This window comes from Hippopotamus amphibius, chromosome 10 (genome assembly GCF_030028045.1).
Source record: "Hippopotamus amphibius kiboko isolate mHipAmp2 chromosome 10, mHipAmp2.hap2, whole genome shotgun sequence".
Taxonomy (NCBI): domain Eukaryota; kingdom Metazoa; phylum Chordata; class Mammalia; order Artiodactyla; family Hippopotamidae; genus Hippopotamus; species Hippopotamus amphibius.
Window position 1 is genome coordinate 17,205,473 of NC_080195.1, and position 22,472 is coordinate 17,227,944.

Sequence of the window (22,472 nt, forward strand, 5' to 3'; positions counted from 1 at the left end):
GTTTGGTAGGTCCCGGGTTTTGACAAGGAGTTCCAAGTCAAACAGAACGTGATGCCTGGGATGAGGGCACAACACTTCTGGAAGGGCTGGAGACGCTTTTCCAAGGCATACATTACAATCCCCAAGCGAGGAGTTGCTGGGATCAAAAAACATCTCCGAAACACATGAGTAAATGTCGCACAGCCAGAAGGACAGGACAAAGGACTGCAATTCTTCAGCATCAGCTGAGGACTGATTGCAGTCAAAGCTGATTCAATAAAGGTGACCTGGCTATTAACCACTCTAATTCTATCAGACTGTGTGGGAGGAGAAAATAAGCTCATGAGAAGAATCACGGACAGCGGCTTAGATATGGACTCCCTGCAAACACAGCCATTCACATCAAAGACCTGAAGCTGCTGACTTTTTTTTCTCTCCATGGGCAGTTAAGGGGCAAGATCAGACCCGAGAGCAGCATCAAAACATCCACATTACAAATTTGCTGGGTAGCTCAGAGGTTCCCCCCACCAGTTGTATAAACTGGGACACCCCACTCTCCTTTTTCCATTCCTCGTGAAACACCCCATAGGAACACATGTACTCTTCCAAGAACAAATCTGAGAAGTTCAGAAAGCAATGCAGCAGGGAGGGGAAAATGTAGAACGGCGAGAGCCTTTCTCTCCCTACTCCCTCCAGAGCCCCCCTCCAAAATACCCTCCTATCACTGCTTAAAATATCGTTTTCTTAAAAGAGCAACTTCTAAGAATTAGCTACTTCTACTTCAGGATACAGACCTTAGATTGAATTTTTGTTTTTTTTCAGAGCATCCATTAGAACACAGTTCATCATGCTTTTTTTTTTTTTTTTTTTGAGATGTAATTGACAGCTCAACTAACATATTCGTTTCAGGTGAACAACGTAATGACCTCATATTTATACATATTGCAAAATGACCACTCTCTTGAAACGCTGTATTTGCTTGGCTCCCAGGACACAGCACTGTCTTGGTTCTCGGTCCGTTTGGCAGCCTTCCTCATCTTCCTTCCTGCCTGATCTGAGTCCGAAGGGCTGAATCCTCACAGTTCCTCTCAATCTCTAATGACAATCGCTAAGTGGCCTCACCCAGTCCCCTTGGCACTAACAGCATTTATATGATGAGAGCTGCCTTGTTCCTGTCCTCACTTCGCCTCTAAATCCAGATCTGAATAGTCTATCGCTTACTCAGCACTTCCACTTGGAAGGCTAGTAGGCATCTCAAATTGGACATGTGCACACTGAACTCTAGATGCCCTTTCAAATCAGCTTCTTTCCTGGTGTCCCTTTATCAGCAAATGGCAACTCTATTCTCCCAGCTGCTCAGTATGTAAACCTCTGTGTCACACACGATACTCTTCTTTCTTTCCAAAGCCACATCCAATCCAGCAGCACATCCTCTTGGCTTTGCCCTCAAAAAAGACCCCAAACCCAGGCTCTACTCCTGCATCCACTGCAGCCATCCTGGACCAAGCCACTTTCACCTAGACTATTAAAACATCCCCCTATGCAGGCTCCCAACTTCTACCTAAGCACACCTACCTTTGAAAATATAAATCAGACCATGGGTACTCCTCTACTTGAGAACCTCCAGTTACTTTAATCTAATTGGAATAAATCCCTAAGTCTTCCCATGCCCTACATGCCATCTCCCATCTCACTTCTCATGCTCTTTCAGCTACACTTGCCACTGGGACACCTTGAAGCTTGTGCCCTTGGCTTCATGGCTCTTCTTTCAGACAAGCAGCACCTGCTTCCTCCCCCTTGGCTGGCCTCTGACTCTCCTATCCAAACCACACGTGCACGGCCCTCAGCAGCCCTCTGCATCCTCTTACCTTATCTTATAGGTTGAATTGTGTCCCCAAAAAGATACATTGAAGTCCTAACCCCGGGTACCAGTGAATGTGATCTTATCTGGAAATAGGATCTTTGCAGACATAATCAAGTTAAGATGAGGTCACTAGGATGGGCTCTAATCCAATAAGCCAGGGTCCTTATAAGAAGAGAGACACACAGAGGAAAATGCCAGATGAAGACACACAAAACACACACACACAAACAAACACAAAGAGGGAGAAGATGGCCAAGTGACAACAGAGGCAGAGATTGGGGTGATGCAGCTGCAAGCCAAGGAACACTAAGGCTTGCCAGCCGTCAGCCAAAACTAGGAAGAGGCAAGGAAGGATTTGACCTAAGGTCTCAGCAGCGGCATGGCCTTGCTGACACCTTGCTTTCAGACTTAGAGCCTCCAGAACTGTGAGAATGAACTTAGTTTGTGCTTGATTACAGCCGTTCTAGGAAACTAATACACCCTGATTATTGATTTTTCACACCCCTTATCAGTTTCTGAATTGTTATCTTTACTTGTTTATTACCTGTCCTCTCCGTTAGACTACAAGCACCGCAGGGCAGGGCTTTACAAGCTTGTGCAGGGACAGCCATCAACCCTCAGAACGTCTCTCACTGCTCTGGCGGGCACACTGCCCAGTCTCTGTTGCCCCCAAACTTTTCTCTTTTTTGGCTCTGAGGATCAGAGATGATTTTGTATGTCAAACATGTGGACCAAGATCCTAAGTCCTTCGAAACATTCATTATTTTCGCTCGTAAACAGAGTTTTTACAATTTTTTTCATTATAAGGCTTTCTGAACTAATTTTTACTCCTTTTCTAAGGAATAAATTGAATCGTGAAAGTGACAGAGTCCTGGTTAGATGGTCACTGTCAGTGACGCTCCCCTTACTTTCTTAGAGATCTGGCTGTGTCGCTCTCACATCATAATGAGCCTCTTTCATTTCCCCAGAAAAAGAACCTTTACAGGAGAAAAATAAACCCATGTTAGACTGAAGATCAAATTAGCAATGATCAAGGGTCTGGCATGAGATTGACAAAACAGCAGTAACAAATCAACATTTATACTTCATCATTTGCTCCCAACAGTGGATAAAAATATGTGGCTAACAAAAGTTGGTCAGTACCTGTGATGTACTCTTTAATGTAAAAATAGCAGCACCGTATCAACAAACACAGTGGCACATATTCCATACAAATGCTGAAAATCAGATGTCGTGAGCCACGTCCAGCTCTAAGTGGGATCTTAGGCTGCTTATTCACTGTTTTCATGCCTCACTTTCATGCCACAAGAGTGACATGCCCTTCCAACTCCCACTCTTCGTGAGAAGAAATAACATTACTTCTCAAAATTAAAGCATTTTAGAACTTTGCTGAGTTAACGCAGTTATACGCTCACAGGGAATCCTTTTACTATCAGAAAGCCTCTCGTAGAAGTGATCAGAAAGACTGAAAGGCAGTGGGAGAAGTTGAGTCATGGGCCTGTGTCTGCAATTTGTGCTTTGGGATGGCGCAGGAATGCACCATATCCTGACCTGTCAATCAGAGGCTGGTACTGGAAGGGCTCCCCGCCTAAGCCACTCTCAGTGACCTGGTCCTGGTCCCAGCCAGCCACCTGATAACCCAAACCCAAGAAAACATTCTTAATAGGTTTAGAAAAACTTATACACTTTACTGAAGCAGATTTACTTTTCTAATTACTATTTTATTCACAAATAGTTTCGACTATATATTTTACTTTTACTTTTTACTTTTAAAAACAAAGCCACAGTTCTATTATCACACCTAAAATGTATCAATTTCTTATAAAATATTCAGTCTATGTTCAGCGCTCTCTGATTGTCTCATAAATCTATATTGTTTGTATGGACTGCATCTGACTTAAACAGATGCTAATTGATTCAGGCAGTTGTTTGTAATCACGCTCAGGGTCTGCACTCACATTGGCTGGGAGAGATTCAGGAGGCAGAGGCTGAGGCCACCTCCCGAACCTTTGCGAAAGGCATCTTGGGTGAACTGTAACCAAGTGAATGGGCTATTTGAAATTATTTTGTCTGACCATCTCTTGCCCTGTTCAAAAATATGATACCAAATACTGCCTTTCCATCACTTCAGGGATCACATAGGAGGACCTGTCAGGAGCAATATTGCATTTTACACTGTGAAGTCATGCCAACTGCTCTCTAGGCAAAGAGGACCTGACCCTATCCCCACCCCCCAGGAAAAGTGCTGCCTACACTTTATCCAGCAAGGCTCTAGGCATAAGGAGTCTCACATTCAACTTCAAGTCCCACATCCATTTTGGACTTTGCAAACCAGAATGTGGTATTTTTCTGGCAAATGCTTCTAGTTTCATGTGAAAGAAAGGAACTGGTCAGGACTGAGTAGTGGATAAAATGTGGGCCAGGGTGAGCTGGCTCCAGTGGGAGGTTGCATAACAGTAAAAGCTGCTTTTCAACCCAAACTAGCAAAAATAGTGACTGTAGAGCAGAATTCCAGGGGAGTTTTTAGGATACCAGGATGTACCAAATACAAAATATAGAGTACATATAACACCAGTCGAAAAATAATGGAGCCAACAATTAAATGCCAACAGAAATGTAGATAATAGATATAGAAATATAACAATACACACACACACACTAAAGTCTGGCCCTGTGGTTGTGAGTCTACGTAACAGGGTGGGCCCAGGACAGGCACACATTCAAAAAGGCACTGTGCACAAGGGCCCCCATATGTTGTACAAACATCCCTTTTCTTCATCTTCTCCCCTCCAATCAGATAAAAAAGTGTAACAGCTGTGGGTTTTTGAGTCGTTTGGAAAAGGTTTAATACCCAGAAAAATCTGGTCTAAGACTTTGGCACATCTCGCAGGATTCAAGCCCACGTTGGTGTATGAAACAAATCTAGGACTGCAGATGGGCCGGGGGTTGGGGGGTAGGGGGTGGGGGAGGCCGTTTCGAATTTTGCAAAAGGATCCGCTTAGGTGGCACCCGCCCTCACGAGCAGAGATCCCGGGCGAACGCCGCGCGGAGGTGGAAGCTATCCGCCGCCCCGCGCCACCTCCCAGGCCGACACGTTGACACTGGGGGCTGGACCAGGGGATGTTCGGTTTGCCCGCTGCCGAGGGGTTCCAGGCGTGCGGGAGCGGTTCTGGTGGGGATCCGAAGGGTCGGGGCAGCTGCCACCGTCCCAGGGGCTCCGAGGGGAGGTGGGGAGAGGGAGGTAAGGCGACCCTGCTAGGAGGGGGCAGGTGCACAGAGCAGGGAGGGGCTCCAGGGCCGGGCCTCGGAAGGTCTAAAATTAGAGGAAGAACTGGAGGACGACGAGGACTGGGGGGTCCGGGATAAAGTCAGGGTACAAGCCAGGGAGCCCCCAACCCAGAGTCACTCACCATCCTCCAGCACTTCGTGCACCAGCAGAAGACCCAGCAGCAGCCAAACCTTCATCTTCAGGGCAGTGCGTGGGGGCAGAGATGCTGGGGACAGCGGGTCCGAGGCGCCCGGAGAGCGCAGGGAGAGGACAGGGGCGCCGGGGGAGGCGGCAGGCGAGGGGCGGGCGCCTGGGACGCCACAGCTGGAGGATTCGGTTTCACGAGGAAGAACACGGATTTGGGGGGAAAGTTTGGGGATTTTTTTTTTTTTAATTCTCTGTGTAATGTAACCTCGCCTGCCCCCTGGCGGGGCCGTGGAGCGCTGCGCTTTCTCCCGCGCGGGCGCCGGGAGCGAGGGCTGAGGGTGAGATGCCAATTGCAAGTCACTCATCGAGTTCCCCCAGACCTCGGCATTTTACCAAGTTCACCCACTTCGAGAAGTCCCCGCGTAATCCTGCGGGCCCTGATGGGGGTCACAGTTAACCAAAATTGTCCAAATGTCACCAGCGCTCTCCCTACCCGCTCAAGCACAGCCGTGATGCTCTGTAAGAAGCGTCCCCCCCAGTATTCCTCTCCATTCCCAGCAGGTCTCTCCCTCGCGCTAACGAGACCCCGGCTCTGCACCCAGCCCTCTACCTGCTGGACACGGCGTCTCCCTTGCAGCTGAGACGTTAGAGCCCTGGGGCTCCCAGTGCGGGGGCTGCTCTGCCTTCCGAGGAGCCGAAGGCAGGCCAGCTCCTTTCCAGGTGTCCCGCGGAGGTTTCGGAGAAACTTCTCTTTGCTCTTTTGTTCAGAAGCCCCCCACTGCCCTACATAAGACTCAGTTAAGCGTTCAGGAGGGACTGTGCCAGAGAACAGATGCGAGTCACCCCATCAGGGCTCCTCTGCGGACTCTGAGAAGTTGACAACTTGGCTCTCAGTCTGGGCTGGAAGCCTGGGGTTCCGTCTACACCCCCTCTCCCTCAAGTCCACACGCTGACCGTGCATCAAGGCCGCTTCTCTATGCCATCATGCCTCCCTCACCGCCCTGGCTCACGAGGTTACCCTCTGTCATCAGCTAGTGGCCGCAGCCTCCTAGTTGGTCTCCCTGCCCCTCCTCCTTGGACCTCAATCCATTCTTTCTCTAGCTCTTAGATTGATCTTCAAATGCAACTCTTAAAAAAAAAAATCTAACCCAAGTAAAAACCCTTCAAAGGCGCTCCAGCAAGGCTCCTACTCCAGAGGTCTCAGCCCCCGGGGGGGCCTCCCCAGCTTCCTCTCTCGCGCAGCTGCCCACCGTACAAACAACTCCCTCCAGCGCCCTGGGCCCAGCCACCACGCGGGGCCACTGCTCCCGCTGCCCCCACCCCCCCCATAGTTCCCTACCTCCTCCTCCCACCTGCCTGCCTTCTTGCCACCCCCAACCCCTGGCCGAACTCATCCTACAAGGCTCGGCTCGGACCTCACCTCCTCGCGCTGGGCGAAGCGCTTCCCTAGCACGAATGCTTCCCGGCAGCAGCTACAACAAAACGCAGGATTTAGCGGTGAACCTGCCTGTGCTGCTTTCCCTGCACGCTCCTGAGGTCAAGGGCAGGAAATACGTCTTATTAAATTTTGTATTCCACCATCAGTTTCTGGAAAGGAATACTCATGTATTAGGAACGGACCGTGTTCCACACAGAGCACAAACGCCTCAACAGGCCCGTCTCGTTCCTCGAATGGACGACACACCTACGAGGGAGGCGGGGTGGTTAGCATCGGCCCCATTGTACGGGTGAGGCGGCCCAAAGGCAAACCGGTAGGAAGTCGTAACCCAGGTTTTGTCTGACACAGCCCTCTGGGTGGAACCCGCACTCCACCGGTTCAAGTGAGCTGTTGAAATCCCTCAGAAGTGAACGCTTCCCAGCAGGGCCCGCCTAACCACACAACCGCCCCTCTTAGGCTCCCCAGCCTGGGGGCGAGGACTTTGTGACTTACCTGTTAGGCTAAGGTGGCAGGCAACCAGAGGGACGGAATTGCAACCCTTTCCACGGAGAGAGGGAACGCACAGTCTGGTCCACCCTTTGCAGGGGTCGGGAGGAGGAGGTGGCTCCCCTAGAAGTAGCCATGAAAAGAAAACACCTAACATTTTAACGAATCCTTAAAAGCAGAAAGCAGACTGGCCTGAACGCTGGGAATCCCTGGGAGCCCGGGACCCAAGGACCGCGCAGACTCCCTCCCGCAGCTGCTTCGCACGAGCCTCTGCTGCTGGTTTATAAGGAAGAGAGCCAAGGGCACCACGTGTGAAGAGGGTTGGCGTTCATTGAGGGTTGCACTCAGGTACTCCACCTGTGTTTTATTTCCAAATGAACTTTTTTTTCAAAATTAATGAATCCGTTGAAATATTTTAAGCCATCACAGAATCATATAGGACAGGAAATGATAAAAATAATAAAAATATTCTTCCACGTCCCTGACCCTTCTAGTTATAAAGTATTTCATAGTAAAGATGTAGCGTAGTTTAAATTTTGCTCCTGTTAATACTTTGGTTGTTTTTTTAAAAAAAAAAACTCCTTAACAAAAAATACTGCAATAACTGTCCTTATTTGTATATCTTTATGCCCAGGAGTATTTCTATAGCATAGATACATAGAGAGAAAAGAAATTATTCAGCCAAAGGCCGTGATATTTAACATTCTTGTTTAATGCTGCCAATTCAACCAAGCTGGTCCTAGTTATAGCTAGTTTTACTTTCTTTGACAGCCCACACAGCCCACCCATTTCTTCACACCCCACCAGTCCTGCGTGTGATCATCTATTCAGTTTTTACCACCTGGGAGGGGGGAATCTCATTATGCTTTTTCAATTCCTATTCCTTTTATTACTGTTGAGGACAAGCATCTTATCATGTTTTTATTAGCCATTTGTATTTGAAAATTGAGTATTTTTGAAAATTGAGTTCTTTTTCTTATTGCCTTACTATAGTAGAATCTTAATATATTCTGGATAAAAATCTCTTGGGTGTTATACATACTGCAGACATTTTCTTGTAATCTTTTGCTTGTGTTTTACTTTTGCTAACGGTGCCTTTCTTCAAGAAATACAACAAATGTTTAGCAGTCATATTTTTCAGTCATTTTTTTCATGGCTTCTGGGTTTTATGTCCCCTTAGATAGGCCTTCTCTGCCACAAATTATCGAATTACGTGTTTTTTATTTTCATCTAAAACTTTTATAATTTTGTTGTTTATGTTTAGTCTTTAAATATGAACAGATTTAAACATTTTTTGTTTTTGGTATCACAAATTAGAAATCTAATTTTATGTTTCCAATTGGATGATCAATGTCACTATCATTTGTTAAATGATTGCTCCTTTTTCCATCCTTTTAAACTGACTTTTAGTGTGTATTAAATTACACACGTACATGGGTCTGTTTCAGTTTTGTATATTTTATTCTATTGATCTTTTATTTATACCTATGGAAACACCACTCTGTGTTAATTGGCACTGATTTATAGTATGTTTTGTTATTTGTTTGGGCAAGAGATTCCCCCATCATTAATTTTATGTTAATTATGCTTGTATGTTTTCTCTTCCAGATGAAGTTTGAAATCACCTTGTCAACCTCCATAAAAATTTTGTGTTTTGATTATGATTGTATCGAATTTATATTTAGGGGAAGAATGGTCATATTTACAATATTGTCTTCCTATCCTGGAATGTGTCATAATGTTATATATATTTCCATTTGTTCAAGTTTATTTTTATGTCCCCATTATATTCTATAAGTGGTTAATGCTGGTATTAGGACAACAATTTTGAAATTCTGTAATCCCAAGCCTGCATTTTTAAGTGTATTTTGTGTCAAATACACTTTAGCTACATTTGGACTACCTGAGTGTGTGTGTGTGTGTGTGTGTGTGTGTGTATACCTGTGTGTGTATAGTTATATAGTTAAGCACTTATATAGTTATAAACACAGTTATATTTTTCCATGTAAGTCTTGCTTGCTAATTGTTAAACAGTTATTTTTGCTTGCTTATGCATTTGTTTTGCTATTATGAATGAAATTTCCCCCATTACATTTTTTTTAACATACAATAAACTGCATATATTTAGGGTGTACAGTTTGGTATTTTTTTTCTTATTAGTACTGTATATATGGCAATCCCAGTCCCCCAGTTCATCCCCTCCAACCCTCCCTGCTTTCCCCACTTGGTGTCCTTATATTTGTTCTCTACATCTGTGTCTCTATTTCTGCCTTGCAAACTGGTTGATTTGTACCATTTTTCTATAGTCCACATATATGTGTTAATATACGATATTTGTTTTTCTCTTTCTGACTCACTTCACTGTGTATGACAGTCTCTAGGTCCATCCATGTTTCTACAAATGTCCCAGTTTCATTCCTTTTTACAGCTGAGTAATATTCCATTGTATATATGTACCACATCCTTTCTATCCATTTATCTGTTGATGGACATTTAGGTTGCTTCCATGTCCTGGCTGTTGTAAATAGTGCTGCAATGAACACTGGAGTGCATGTGTCTTTTTGAATTATGGTGTTCTCTGGGTATATGCCCAGTAGTGGGATTGCTGGGTCATGTGGTAAGTATGTTTTTAGTTTTTCAAGGAACCTCCATACTATTCTCTATAGTGGCTTTATCAATTTACATTCCCACCAGCAATGCAAGAGCATTCCCTTTTCTCCACACCCTCTCCAGCATTTACTGTTTGTAGATTTTTCTGATGATGCCCATTCTAACTGGTGTGAGGTGACACCTCATTGTAGTTTTGATTTGCATTTCTCTAATAATTAGTGATGTTGAGCAGCTTTTCATGTGCCTCTTGGCCATCTGCATGTCTTCTTTAGAGAAATGCCTATTTAGGTCTTCTGCCCATTTTTTGATTGGGTTGTTTTTTTGATATTAAGCTGCACGAGCTGTTTATATATTTTGGAGATTAATCCTTTGTTGATTCGTTTGCAAATATTTTCTCCCATTCTGAGGGTTGTCTTTTCGTCTTGCTTATAGTTTCCTTTGCCGTGCAAAAGCTTTGAAGTTTCATTAGGTCCCACTTATTTATTTTTGTCTTTATTTCCATTACTCTAGGGGGTGGATCAAAAAAGATCTTGCTGTGATTTATGTCAAAGAGTGTTCTTCCTTAGAGGACTGGGATGGGGAGGGTGGGGGGGGAGTCAAGGGAGGGAGGGAATACAGGGATATGTGTATAAAAACAGATGATTGAACTTGGTGTACCCCCCCAAAAATAATAAATAAATAAATAAATAAAAATTTAAAAAAAAGTGTTCTTCCTATGTTTTCCTCTAGGAGTTTTATAGTGTTTGGCCTTACATTTAGGTCTTTAATCCATTTGGAGTTTATTTTTGTGTATGGTGTTAGGGAGTGTTCTACCTTCATGCTTTTACATGTAGCTGTCCAGTTTTCCCAGCACCACTTATTGAAGAGGCTATGTTTTCTCCATTGTATATCCTTGCCTCCTTTGTCATAGATTAGTTGACCATAGTTTATCTCTGGGCTTCCCCCATTACATTTTGAAACTGGTTAACTGGTATATAGAAAATAATTTTGGAATTCTTTTCCCCAAGTCTCTTCTCTATCACATATACTTTAGCTAAATTTACATGTCTAAACTTATCCTAGGTCTGTGTTATGGGCTGAGTTGTGTCCCCCCAGATTTAAATGTTGAAGTCCTTCACAGACATAGAGAACAGACTTGTGGTTGCCAAGGAGGAGGGAGGGTGGGGGAGGGATGGAGTGGGAGTTTGGGATTAGCAGGTGCAAAATATTACATATAGGATGGATAAACAACAGGTCCTACTGTATAGCACAGGGAACTGCTATTCAATATCCTGGGATAAACCATAATGGAAAAGAATATAAAAAAGAATGTACATATATGTATAACTGAATCACTTTGCTGTATAGCAGAAATTTACACAAGGTCGTAAATCAACTATACTTCAATAAAAAAAAGTAATGTTGAAGTCCGAACCTCTAGTACTTTAGAACGTGACCCTATTTTGAAATAAGGTCTTTAAAGGGGTAGTAAAGTGGTCATTAGGGAGGACCCTAAACCAACATCACTGGTATTACTTATAAGAAGAGGAAACTTGTGATACAGACACACACAGAGGGAAGATGGTGTGAGGATTCAGGGAGAAGAGGGTCATCTAAAAGCCAAGGATCTGGGCCTCAGGAGACACGATCCTGCTGACACCTTAACCTCCGAGTGCTAGCTTCTAGAACTGTGAGTAGATACCCTTCTGTTGTTTAAGCCACACAGTCTGTGGCACTTCGTTATGGCAGCCCTAGGAACTAATTCAGTCAGTTAGGATGGGAGTGAGGATTACCAGAAATAGGGGGGCTTTCCAAGACATGTAGCTGGTAGTCACAAGGCTTATTATCCTTGAATGGGACAATCACAAGATGACTCCGAATCTGAAAAATAAAACTTCCAAGGTGTATTTTTTATGGGTTGTATTTCACTGAAAAAACCCATCTGCTTTGTCTCTAGGTGAGAAGGAATTTTATTGTTAGAATCTCTGCGTTCATCTTTTCCATTCTTTCTCCAACAATTGCTGCACTCTTGGCCAATTAAAATAAGCATTGCCTTAGCTCTAAGTCAAATACAACTTGAAGCCTGGTTTCCTAAGGCATGATTACATTTTGTATGTTTGTTCTTAGTCACCTTAGTGGACCCTCTTAGTCTCATCTAAATAGTTTTCAGTTGACCTCGGGCTTTTAGATAAATGATCGTATAACCTGCAACACCTACGTTTTCTTTCTTTCTTAGCTGATGCCTGTCTACTCCCTCCACTGCTCTCTTACACTGGCCTTTAGTGTTTGCAGTTCACTGATCCCCAACCTCACGAAGCGTGGGGTGGCTCAGGGACGGGACAAATAGGGAGTCCAAGGCTTCACTGAGTCATCAGCTACTACCTGATGTGGGAGAAGAGGAGCCTGACAACATAGATACGGCCTCTTAAAAAGGGTCTTTAAATGTTGAATCACTATGTTGCATACCTGAAACTAACATCATAGTATGTGTCAAAAAAAAAATAAACAGTTAAAAATTAAAATAAAACAGTGTCTGGGGAACCACTGTTACACTTGGTAGGCACAGCTTTATCTGAGAGACTGTGCATCATCACATGTTTCTCTGAAGAGCAAGGGTGGCGGTCCCTGGCATTGGCTTAACAAATGGAGACTTGGAGAGGAAAGGGGAAAAGCAGGAGGAGAAGCAAAAATCAGGAAATGGGAGAGCGAGAGAAGTGAGTGGGATCCCGGGGTGGGGAGCAGGCTGCGCTTGCAGACTTAGGTCTGTAAAAGCACGTTTCTTTTAAGTTTCTCTAGAAGCACGAGTTGATATACTGTGTGTATTTGATGGATGATAAGAAGCGGTTACCAAAGGCTAAAGTTCATCCATTATGATGTTATTTGTGAGTTCTTTTACATGTAGCATTTTCATTATAGATCTTAACGGTAATTATTTATGACTACTTTGTTCTGAAAAATCTCTGATTCTCTGCTTCTCCTACTCCCCCCCTCCCCCCACCCAAAGTGGTGAATAACGTTAGGAATTTGTTAGGTAAGCCAAAAAAGAAAAAAATTAGCCTTTATTTTGGACATTTACCCCCACCCACCCCCAAAATAAGGAATGCACTTCTCTAACTAGTCTTCATTAACTATAGTAATACAACTAAGATGATTTCTTTTTAATTAAAGTTTTGAGGTTTGAGCAGGAGCTAACTTTAGTGGTTTTAAATATAGTGCTGAGAATCTCATTCTAATACAAATGCTAGACATTTTTGATGCTCCCAGAGCCACTCATTAAGAGATACCATAGGGTATGGTAAGTCTCCCTTACCAGAACCTTGGTCTACTTAAAACAGATGGGGCAAAAGAAATTGCTCTCCTAGCTCCAGGATGTGGTGTGCTTTAAAGATGTTCCATGTGTTGGCTAGTTATGAGAGCTTCTAGATCTCTAGGGGATGACAGACAGTTCTCAGCTAAAATGTAAATGACATAAAAACCTCCATCCTCTCCTTCCTTCGCTTTTCTTTACTCAGTGGTGTCCTCCTTCCTACTTCAACAGTCCTGCGCCTATTCACTTTCTCCTGCTTACTTGCTCTAAATGCTCACTTTTTTTTCGAGAACTTTTATTGAGATACAATTGACATACAATAAAATGAATATTTTTAAATTGTACAATTTGATATTTTTTTTCTTATTAGTAATGTATATATGGCAATCCTGATCCCCCAATTCATTCCCCCCAACCCTCCCTGCTTTCCCCACTTGGTGTCCATATGTTTGTTCTCTACATCTGTGTCTCTATTTCTGCCTTGCAAACCGGTTGATTTGTACCATTTTCCTATATTCTGCATATATGTGTTAATATATGATATAAATGCTCACTTTTTGAAAAGCGTCTGTCAGTCACTTACAACTTGGGCCAATTTAAGTCAATGTTCCAAGAATATTGGCATTTTAATTCTGATTTCTACCAGGACAGTAAAACCCTTGGTTTTTGCTTGAAGAAATATCAGGCATCAGTGAGCGGATGGGGGAAGATGCTGGAGACCTGGAGACTTAGCCTTTGGGGAACCCCAGAAAATGAATCATGACGATGCTGTGGTACTCGTGGGTTAGGGAATGCAGAGCCCAGAAGTGAGCTTGCTCTTCATCATGGAGATTTGGCCCTGCCCTGAGCTGTATCGTTCTCCTGGTTAGTACAGTCTCTATCTTGTGTTTCTATCTTCATGTTGACTGCTCCAGTCTTAGTAGAGAGTAACAAGGATTCTGATACCTAAAAGTACCTAAGAGTTGGCTATGAATCAGTTACTAAGAAAGGTTCAAGTAAGTAAATCAGTATTGAGCTGAGTTTCTTTCTAGATAGTTTCACCCATACTTTGACCTACTTTAAAAGACAAGTTGAGATAATGCAATAATGGTTATAATATGTCCTTCGAGAATTTTTTGGAGGTACTTTATGAGATGAAATGAATCACTCCACTCAGACAGATGGGGACCTAACAGCACAGTCTCTCAGCAATCCACTGGCTTCCTAAAATGGAAGTCTATCCGTGGCCTTCTTTAAAGAACACTAAGGAGATGGTGTTCCTATCTCCAGGGGTTCCTGGCTGGACCCACAGGCCAGACAAGGGGGGTCTTGTCATGCCAAGACCCCATCACCAGAGAGAGCTATAGCTGCTCACACGTTGCAGCCTGATCCCATGGTGCCAGCTCAGAGGTGGGGCCTCAAAACCTAGTTAACAATCCTAACCAAGCCAACAATTAGATAAATTAGGTTTTAGGCTTCTGTTTGGGAAATGCCTTGCTGTTTTAGCTTGGGTTTCAATGTAGGCTAAATTGATACTAAAGTTGATTTAATTCAACAAGATGTTCCCTCCAATTTATAAAAACCAATAGGAATCAAGTGTATACACAACATTTCAAAATTAAATAAGCTAATTTAGGAGACTTGCCATTTTAAGTAACTTAGAGCCACGTCCGATGACTCCTCCCTCCCCATCAAAAGATAAAGGGGGCAGAAGCTGGTAAACACTTACTCGTTATACTGTAAAAAAATTTCTGTTAGTTATACATAGCTGATTACCAATTACTAAGAGCTATGATTTGGTCAGAAGACTATCAAGGAGCTTCTTGCAGACAAAAGCAATGTCAAAGCGATTGGTCCACTAAATAAATGGCAGTTGAAGTGGTAGGATCTCAGATGTGTGGTCCTGGGGTGGCATGTCTCAGGAGCAACTGATATTTTTTGGAATGTGCCATGAGGATTGAGTATACGTCTTTACATATACTTCACATCTCTTTTATCTTATAGGACTTGGTAGTCATACGGTAAGCTGTTGGGTAAATATTCTTAACAATAGATTTGTTTCCATTTAGACTGTACTACTGATATACTTCTGAACTGTAAAGCTTCCTAAATAAAAAGGCAGTTTAAATTACACAAGCGTGAAATGTCTGCTTTTGGTAGGTGTCATACACATGCATACTACACTATTATAAGTTGTATTAAAATTTATTTTAAAAATACATGGTCATGTTAGAAAGCATATTTTACAGTGGCAAAGCAGCAGCAGTTTTTATTCATTACAAATTCTAAAAAATAATCCAACTTTATAAGTAAAAAGGAACACTGATTATCATTTAAAACATTTAAATTTAAAATTACCTACTACACAAAAAAAACTCTATTCGCATAAGACCAATGTATCTGTTGGTTTTTACAGACATAGAATTTCTGTAGGGTTTTAGGCCCTATCAACAGTTTCTATTAAGTATAATGGTAACAAAATAAAGCAATGAAACAATTGGGCACCAAAGATGATGAGCCTGACAACCAGGTACGGGCCAGAGAATCTTGCCCTGTTGGTGACACAAGGTTCTTTACCAGTGGAGCCGGGGCCCGTGCACTTTCCTCCTGAAGGCTGTTAGTGCTGGTGCGGAAACTGCAGTGGGCCTGGACCTATGGTGCCAGTTCCAGGAAGCAGCCATCCTTTCCATGAGTCACAGAGGTTCCTTGGTCCTTATCATGTACCTTGTACTCATGGGATATTTGGAGCTGAAATTAAGGACCCCAGACTACTTTAGTTTCATGTGATGTCTTTCACTTCATATCCGACCCTGTTATCCCAAGACCCCACCCAACAGGGTAGCTATAGACGCTTATACTTTGCAGCCTGCCTGACCCACCGTGCTGGTTATGATCCCCATGGAGCTGCTGTCAGTGGTCGGCGAAGGCTCTTTGAGGCCACAGACTGTGGCAGTGGCTTCAGCCGTGGTGAGTGAAAGCTAAGATGGTGCTCCCAGCAAACAGGGTTGCCAACGGGGTTGAGCCAAAACAAAATGCATTTTGAAATGAACAAGACTAAACTGGGTACATATAAACAATAATGAGTGTTACAAAAACCAACCACTAAATCAACAACCACAACAGTAACAGATCAGGCCTCTCCAAATTCAGAAACCAGAAAGCCGTTTTTAAAATGTTTAAATATAATTATACAAGGAGATAAAAAAAAATACTCAGCTAAACAACAAAGTCAAGCAACCTCATTTTCACATCTACGTGTCTGAAAAATGACCTGTGCTGGCATTAGTTCCTACATGAACTTTGGTACTTTTTCCCTTGATATTTTAGGACAAGTTAGAAAACGTAAATAGAAAATGTACAGAGAAGGCACTATTTTGGCACTAGTCAAAAACCAAAACAAACCAAAAAAACCAAGTTAATTACACCCCCCCAAGAAACTCACACTAATCATGTGAATATTAATATTCCATGATGCACACTCTAAACCCAATCTTTAAAATTCTGTGGACATTGTATTTTTAGTTTGAATTATACTGTCTCTTGAAGCACATCAGGAGAAACCCAGACAGAGAACACCAGGAGCAACATCACAGGGAGGTATGAATTGGAATCTTGGCACAATTTTATCATGTGGTTTATAATCTCAGAATATGCTGATCTAAGAGGAAAGAAAGCTAAGACTAATCTGCTTCCTCTGACACTACCTGCACTGGCAGGCGATTACTTTTCCTTATTCTCCCTGCATTCACATACACTTAGAAAATTAGTTGGTAAATATAAATTCTAATTCAAAAGATTTTAACATCTACCTGTAAATACCCAGGACTTAGAAAATATTTTGGCTAATATTTAAAATAAAAATGTTTAAAAATCCTTCATTGAGAAAAATTTAAAGAAGACAGGCAAGAGCCTGTCTTTTAAAGGAAGGTAATTCTGAAAAAGATATTTTCCATCAAGTGTGGTTGATCATAGTAAAGTTATATAGATATCATTGTTAGTTGTTCATTAATGTATACATCCCAAATGATGTTTTGGTCTTTTCTTGATATTCATCTCTGGGGAAAATGTGATTAAGCAATAAACTGTACTTCAGCATATATCAAAAGTTCTAATAGAAGTTTTCTCACAAATACTTTTTTAAACTTGGATTTGCATAGCTACCTTGTTAAATGTAGGGTAGCCATGGTTTTGTATGTTTATTCACAAATCAGCTTTCTTTTTTAAGAGTATAAAATAAAGGTGCTATTATTAAAGTTTCTCACTGAAAATGTTTAGAGAGCATATTTCCTAGTGCAAAAAAGATAAGTAATTTAAGCTGTTTTTACTCAATCACAACTAAGAGAATATATATGTATTTTTTAATTTCTGAAAAGGACTCTACACAAGTGTGACTGATTACTAGTAAAATCTATACAAAACATTTTCGCAATCCTAAGAACGTAAAAACAACATTTTGTTTTAAAGGTTATAAATTCAGATGTAGGAACAGAGAGGCGGTAAAAGACCTGGTAGTACTGGCTTTTCCTAATAAGCACAAACCAAGACAGAAATGTCAGAAAAGGTGCAGCAGAAACAATAAACAGAAATTCCCCAATGCCCCCACCCCCGCTCTGTTTCAGATTATAAAGCACCTGGTATAATGTACTAGACTTCAGTGATTTCATATTAGAAACATTATAAATATATCTTTCTTTAAGAATCTATCTATAGAAAATATTATACATATAAAATCGCTATTATTTCAAAATAGTTTAAAACCTAAAAATTTTGCATGAGCATACCTATCAATGTAAAACATTATTTTTTCTCCATCAGTTGGGTTTTTTAAATCTAGACAACCGTATCATTTCCAAACCCCATCATAAACCCAGCTGACTTATACACTAATATTTGAAATACACACACACACGTATGTGTGTATATATATACTCACATATACATACGAACATACATGAGAGTTTTCACAGAAAAAAAGCATAGTCATGGACAAAGCATCTTTTCATATACATTTCTGTCTGTAAAGTGTTTCAAGGTGGAAAAATAATTTTTAACTAAATTCTGCTCCTAATTGAACACAGTGAGCATAACAGTTTTAGCTGCCTGTCACGTTCTAAACAAATTTCTTGACTTTGTTACAGTAAAAGGTTTAATATTCACATACAAAATTCTTCATGTTCCCTGTGTGAAGGGCCTGTTCTAGAATGATTGCAGAAAAAAAAGACTTCTCAGTATACTGCAATAACAGCAAGGACGTATGTGTAGGCCCACAGTGCTTACAGAAATACTCCACCCCTCCCATAGCCAACCCTTCCTCTCCAGTAAAACATGCAGCTTGAAAGAATTCTGGGCTTCAGATTTTACCATGCGCACCTGGGAAATTGTGGAATGTTAGTACTGAGTTCTATGTCAGAGATGCTACAACACTAGCAGCCAGAAACCCAGGCCTTCTACCTGTTTATTGGATATTTAATCACAATAAACTCCTCAACAATCATAACTTGCTTTGTAATGACCAAAATAAAGTGACATCGCTTGGTAGAGCTGTCAGAAAATAAATGTTTTCCTTGCCTTTGGATTAAGCTGGTCACCTGGGCTTGATAATGTTTATCCTGGAAACATAACCCATACATTTGTAAGTGTTTAGCCTCTAGTCTCATCTAGTGAACCATTTAATTATTTGTAAGAAAAGTAATTCATGAGAAGCAAAACACATTGCAGATAAATAGTCCACTATTAGAGAACACTATAAAGTAAAATACAGTAACGAAAACCTTACATTTAAAAACAAATTATTTGCTCATACAAAGGTTATTGTGTTTCTATGGTTTTAATTCAATTTGGTTAATTTTTCGGCTTGAGGTTTTAAACAATCATGTATTTTACTAAAATATTCTATTCTGCAACCACTGACAGATTTTTGTAGAATACTAGAGCTTGTATCAATAGCTTTAGTGTGCCCATTTAAAAATAAGTGAAATAAAAAGTGCTAAACTCTTTATGGGATGGGGGAAGAAAAACATCTCTAAATCTTTCCATAAGAAATATCAGAGACAAATTAGATCCGAACCCCTCAAATTGGGTCAAATGCCCTTTAATAACTGAATAGGCACTTCAAAATCAGAACAGGGGAATTTTCTTATATCCCTTCATCTTTTCCTTTTTTTGCATCTAGTAGAGAGAGAATTTGCTACTGGGTTAGAAAAAAAATTGAACTGTGATTATCAAGTAATGGAAAAAATATGAATCATTTTACCAATTGTGTGATCTCGGAGATTCTATTGGCTTATTTTAAGTGACTTTTAAAATAGGGGTGCTTGGGGTCTACTGATCCAAGCACATGTCTACTCTGATCTTCAAATATATCCTCATCTTTGCCACTTGCACGAGCTGCCTGCTCATGGGGACCACCTCCACTTTTTAGCACTAAGGGTCCCAAGTAGATCACACTACCTCCCTCAAGCCCCTGACCAGCCTGGGACAAGGCAGGGGGCATTACATCATTCACAGAAGGTGAAGGCCTCACATTTAAGGACCACGGTTCTCAAAGAAGACAGCGGTTCAAAGGGGTGCCTGCCATCTGGTGACGCAGAAGGCCGCTCCTGCCCTGTGCAGTACAGCAGACACAAACACTCCTACTGGCTAAAGTTTTAGCAAGCTGTCATACCTCACGGAAGAAAAAATCTGGACTGAACTCACTGCTGGCATTTATAAGTTACAGAAAAGGCTCATTTCCTATCCCCTCCTCTTACTCCAGACCAATGACAGACACTAGCATGGGTAAATGCATTTTTAGCATTCTAACCTGACATTAATAAAGCCTAATAGGGAAAAGCAACAGTTATTTCCCCAACCACACCCGGCACACACAATGTACTCTACTATTCCGTGATTACCTCCATTTCAGTACGTGCAGTATATGCTACTGATTAAGGGCAACACGGGGAACATGCACACGATAACAGCAAAACAGCAACAACTTTCAACACTGATATTCCCCAACACATACAAACACATGCACACACACTCCTGCCATTCGGGGGATATTCATCACTGAGGAGCGAGCTCGGGGTGGCTTCCCTAGGTGCATAACCCACCGTCTGAGGAGCTGCTGTCCAGGTGAGTTAGTATAAATTAGGGTGAACTGTGCCTGCAGCAAACCCATAACGACCTAGCGTGATGATGACATCCGTCATGGTTCACTCCATGTAGGATATGTACGTGAAGACTGTGGACCAGCTCTGCCCCGCAGGTACTAGCACTCGCTTGTCTTTTCATGGAATATGAAAGGTAAACTCCGGTTTCTTTGGTGAGGGTCATGTACTTGAATGGCAGGTTTTTCTTCTGTCCCTGCGTTAATGTTGTCTGAATACATATCTTCATCACCATCTTCATCCCTTGAGTTGCCCTCCAGGCTGTGTCTAATGCCATAAGCGAAGTAAATCAGGAAACCTTCCAGAGAGGGAAAAAAAAAAAAATCAGTGTTTTCGGCATGTCTGAAAATGGCTGTTTGTACATAGAAAATTCAGTACAGAACTTAATAGGGCCTTTTGCCTTCTTTTCCTGTGTTATTTTAGAAGGACAGAATGCGAGTACAGGATATCCTATAAAAGGTTCCTACAAACAGTTTTCCAGTAGAATGTGCTTCTTCATTTGTAATGTGCAGTCTTTACATGCCTGTTTTTCTCAATAAATGTTTTTCAGATGTTTATGTAGAAAAAAATTATACTTACTTTCTCAACACTCAACATGACACTTTAAACAAAAGGACATGGGGAGAAAAGTCTCAAATACCTCCCCCCAAACAAGTGGCAGGTTATCAGAGACACAATCTGCTATTTCGGAAAGCATGCCCTGTGTGAACAGGGACGAGGGTGAGCCTTACACACGTTACTGTCACCAGGAGAGGGTGCGTAGCTGTGTACAGAGCGACTGTGTATTAACAGCCATGCTGACTGGGGATCAGTGGGAAATGTTGTAAGTATTCTCGCAAGATATGTAGGCATTTTGCTGCGTTTTAGCTATATTTTTAAAAATCGGTTGAGAGTTTTGGGTTGATGTGAAATACATTATAATTTCACCATGTAAAATGATGGGAAGCAGGCTACCAGTGAGTACTTTGGGATGCCCAGTTATTAGGAATGATTCTATTTCCTCTCATGTCCTTAGAGGTTTGAAGATCCTGCCCTCCCTGTCCTCAGATAAAGGTACCGTTATCATCATTCTACAAAGAAGCTGAGGCAGAGGCGCAGGGGTGTAACATGGCCTGGGTGACACGGCTAATACATGGCAGTGGTGGACTGAAACACAGGGAGAGTCTGACTCTGTAGTTCACGCTCATCACCAAGGTCAGGTACATGATTAGACCGCAGTGAGCTACAGCTTGAGGAAAGAAGCCATGGCTCACGGAAAGGCGAGAAGCGTGGGGAAGCTCTCCACCAGATTACAAAGAGATTCTTCTGGGCTCAGAGTAGGGGAGGGAGTTCTCTGGTCCTGTGCCCAAGGGTTTGGGCTCAGCTTCCCGGCAGCACCTGGGGAGGTGGCGGGACCCCAAAGGAATGGCTTTGTGGCACATCCCAGAGGGCACAGCCGACTGGCAAGTTATTCCCATCTGGATCCTGGCCCTGATGCAACAGAGCCACCTACCACAGCTGGCCACAGTGACAGAGAGAAGACCCTTGTGTAACCTGGGTGGATGGATAACCTTTGACCCAAGGCAGCACCACCTCAATACCTTGGCACAGTGTCAGATCCCCCAAATATGGCCAAAACTCTAGTATGAGTATGGGCGGATGGGCGACACTGACTAGATCAAGTCTCCTATCAACTCAAGTGGGTTGGTGGCTTGAGATTGAAATTAAGTTAATTTATAGTCAAAGCAAACACATACACACACAAAAGTGAAGGAGATTCATTCTTATTAAGCCAATGGGAGGACTGTCAAAAAGCATAAACTCTCAAACTCCTCAGGCCACCAAAACCAGTGCAGACTTAGCTCTCATTTCTCACTGCTTCACCTTTCACCTCCTTCACTCCACATTTTTAAAGACAGTTGGTGCTCAGTGCTTTAGTTACAACAAAGTTAAACTCTTCATTTCTAAGTCAATTTTCACATAGGTAACTGAAGAAGTCATGATGAAAAACAATGCAGTACAGACATAAACAAGCTCACTCACATTATGTAATGCCAATTCCACCCCAAGGCTCTAATAATAAGTCATTTGGGTATCAGAAAAGAAATTTCTTGCTATAAGCTTATTCAAAATGTTGCCAGAAATCCACTGGTATTCTGGAAGGAACTGGCTCTAGACTCAGATTCTAGGGCTGCCATTTGCAAATTAGATCCCTTGACTTTTGGGGGTTTCATTTTACTCACTCAAGAAGTTAGAAAAAATAGGACCTATAAAGTTTTACAGGG

The 22,472-nt window shown here is 42.2% G+C and overlaps 2 protein-coding genes across 6 annotated transcripts in view; both read right to left on the reverse strand.

The window, feature by feature from the left end:
• Nucleotides 1–5,486, reverse strand: part of PDGFRL (platelet derived growth factor receptor like) — a 47,610-nt gene extending 42,124 nt beyond the window's left edge. The window contains exon 1 of the mRNA XM_057697163.1: nt 5,254–5,486. Within this exon, the coding sequence (XP_057553146.1) occupies nt 5,254–5,308 (55 nt within the window). The 5' untranslated portion in view covers nt 5,309–5,486. The remainder of the gene's footprint in view (nt 1–5,253) is intronic.
• Nucleotides 5,487–15,260: 9,774 nt separating this feature from the next.
• SLC7A2 (solute carrier family 7 member 2) overlaps nt 15,261–22,472 on the reverse strand; it is a 65,293-nt gene continuing 58,081 nt past the window's right edge. For 4 of the 5 annotated variants that reach the window (XM_057696622.1, XM_057696619.1, XM_057696621.1 and 1 more), the window contains one exon: nt 15,261–20,506. In XM_057696622.1, coding sequence (XP_057552605.1) covers nt 20,310–20,506 — 197 coding nt within the window. In that variant the 3' untranslated portion in view covers nt 15,261–20,309. The remainder of the gene's footprint in view (nt 20,507–22,472) is intronic. The other variant, XM_057696623.1, reaches the window with a different exon arrangement.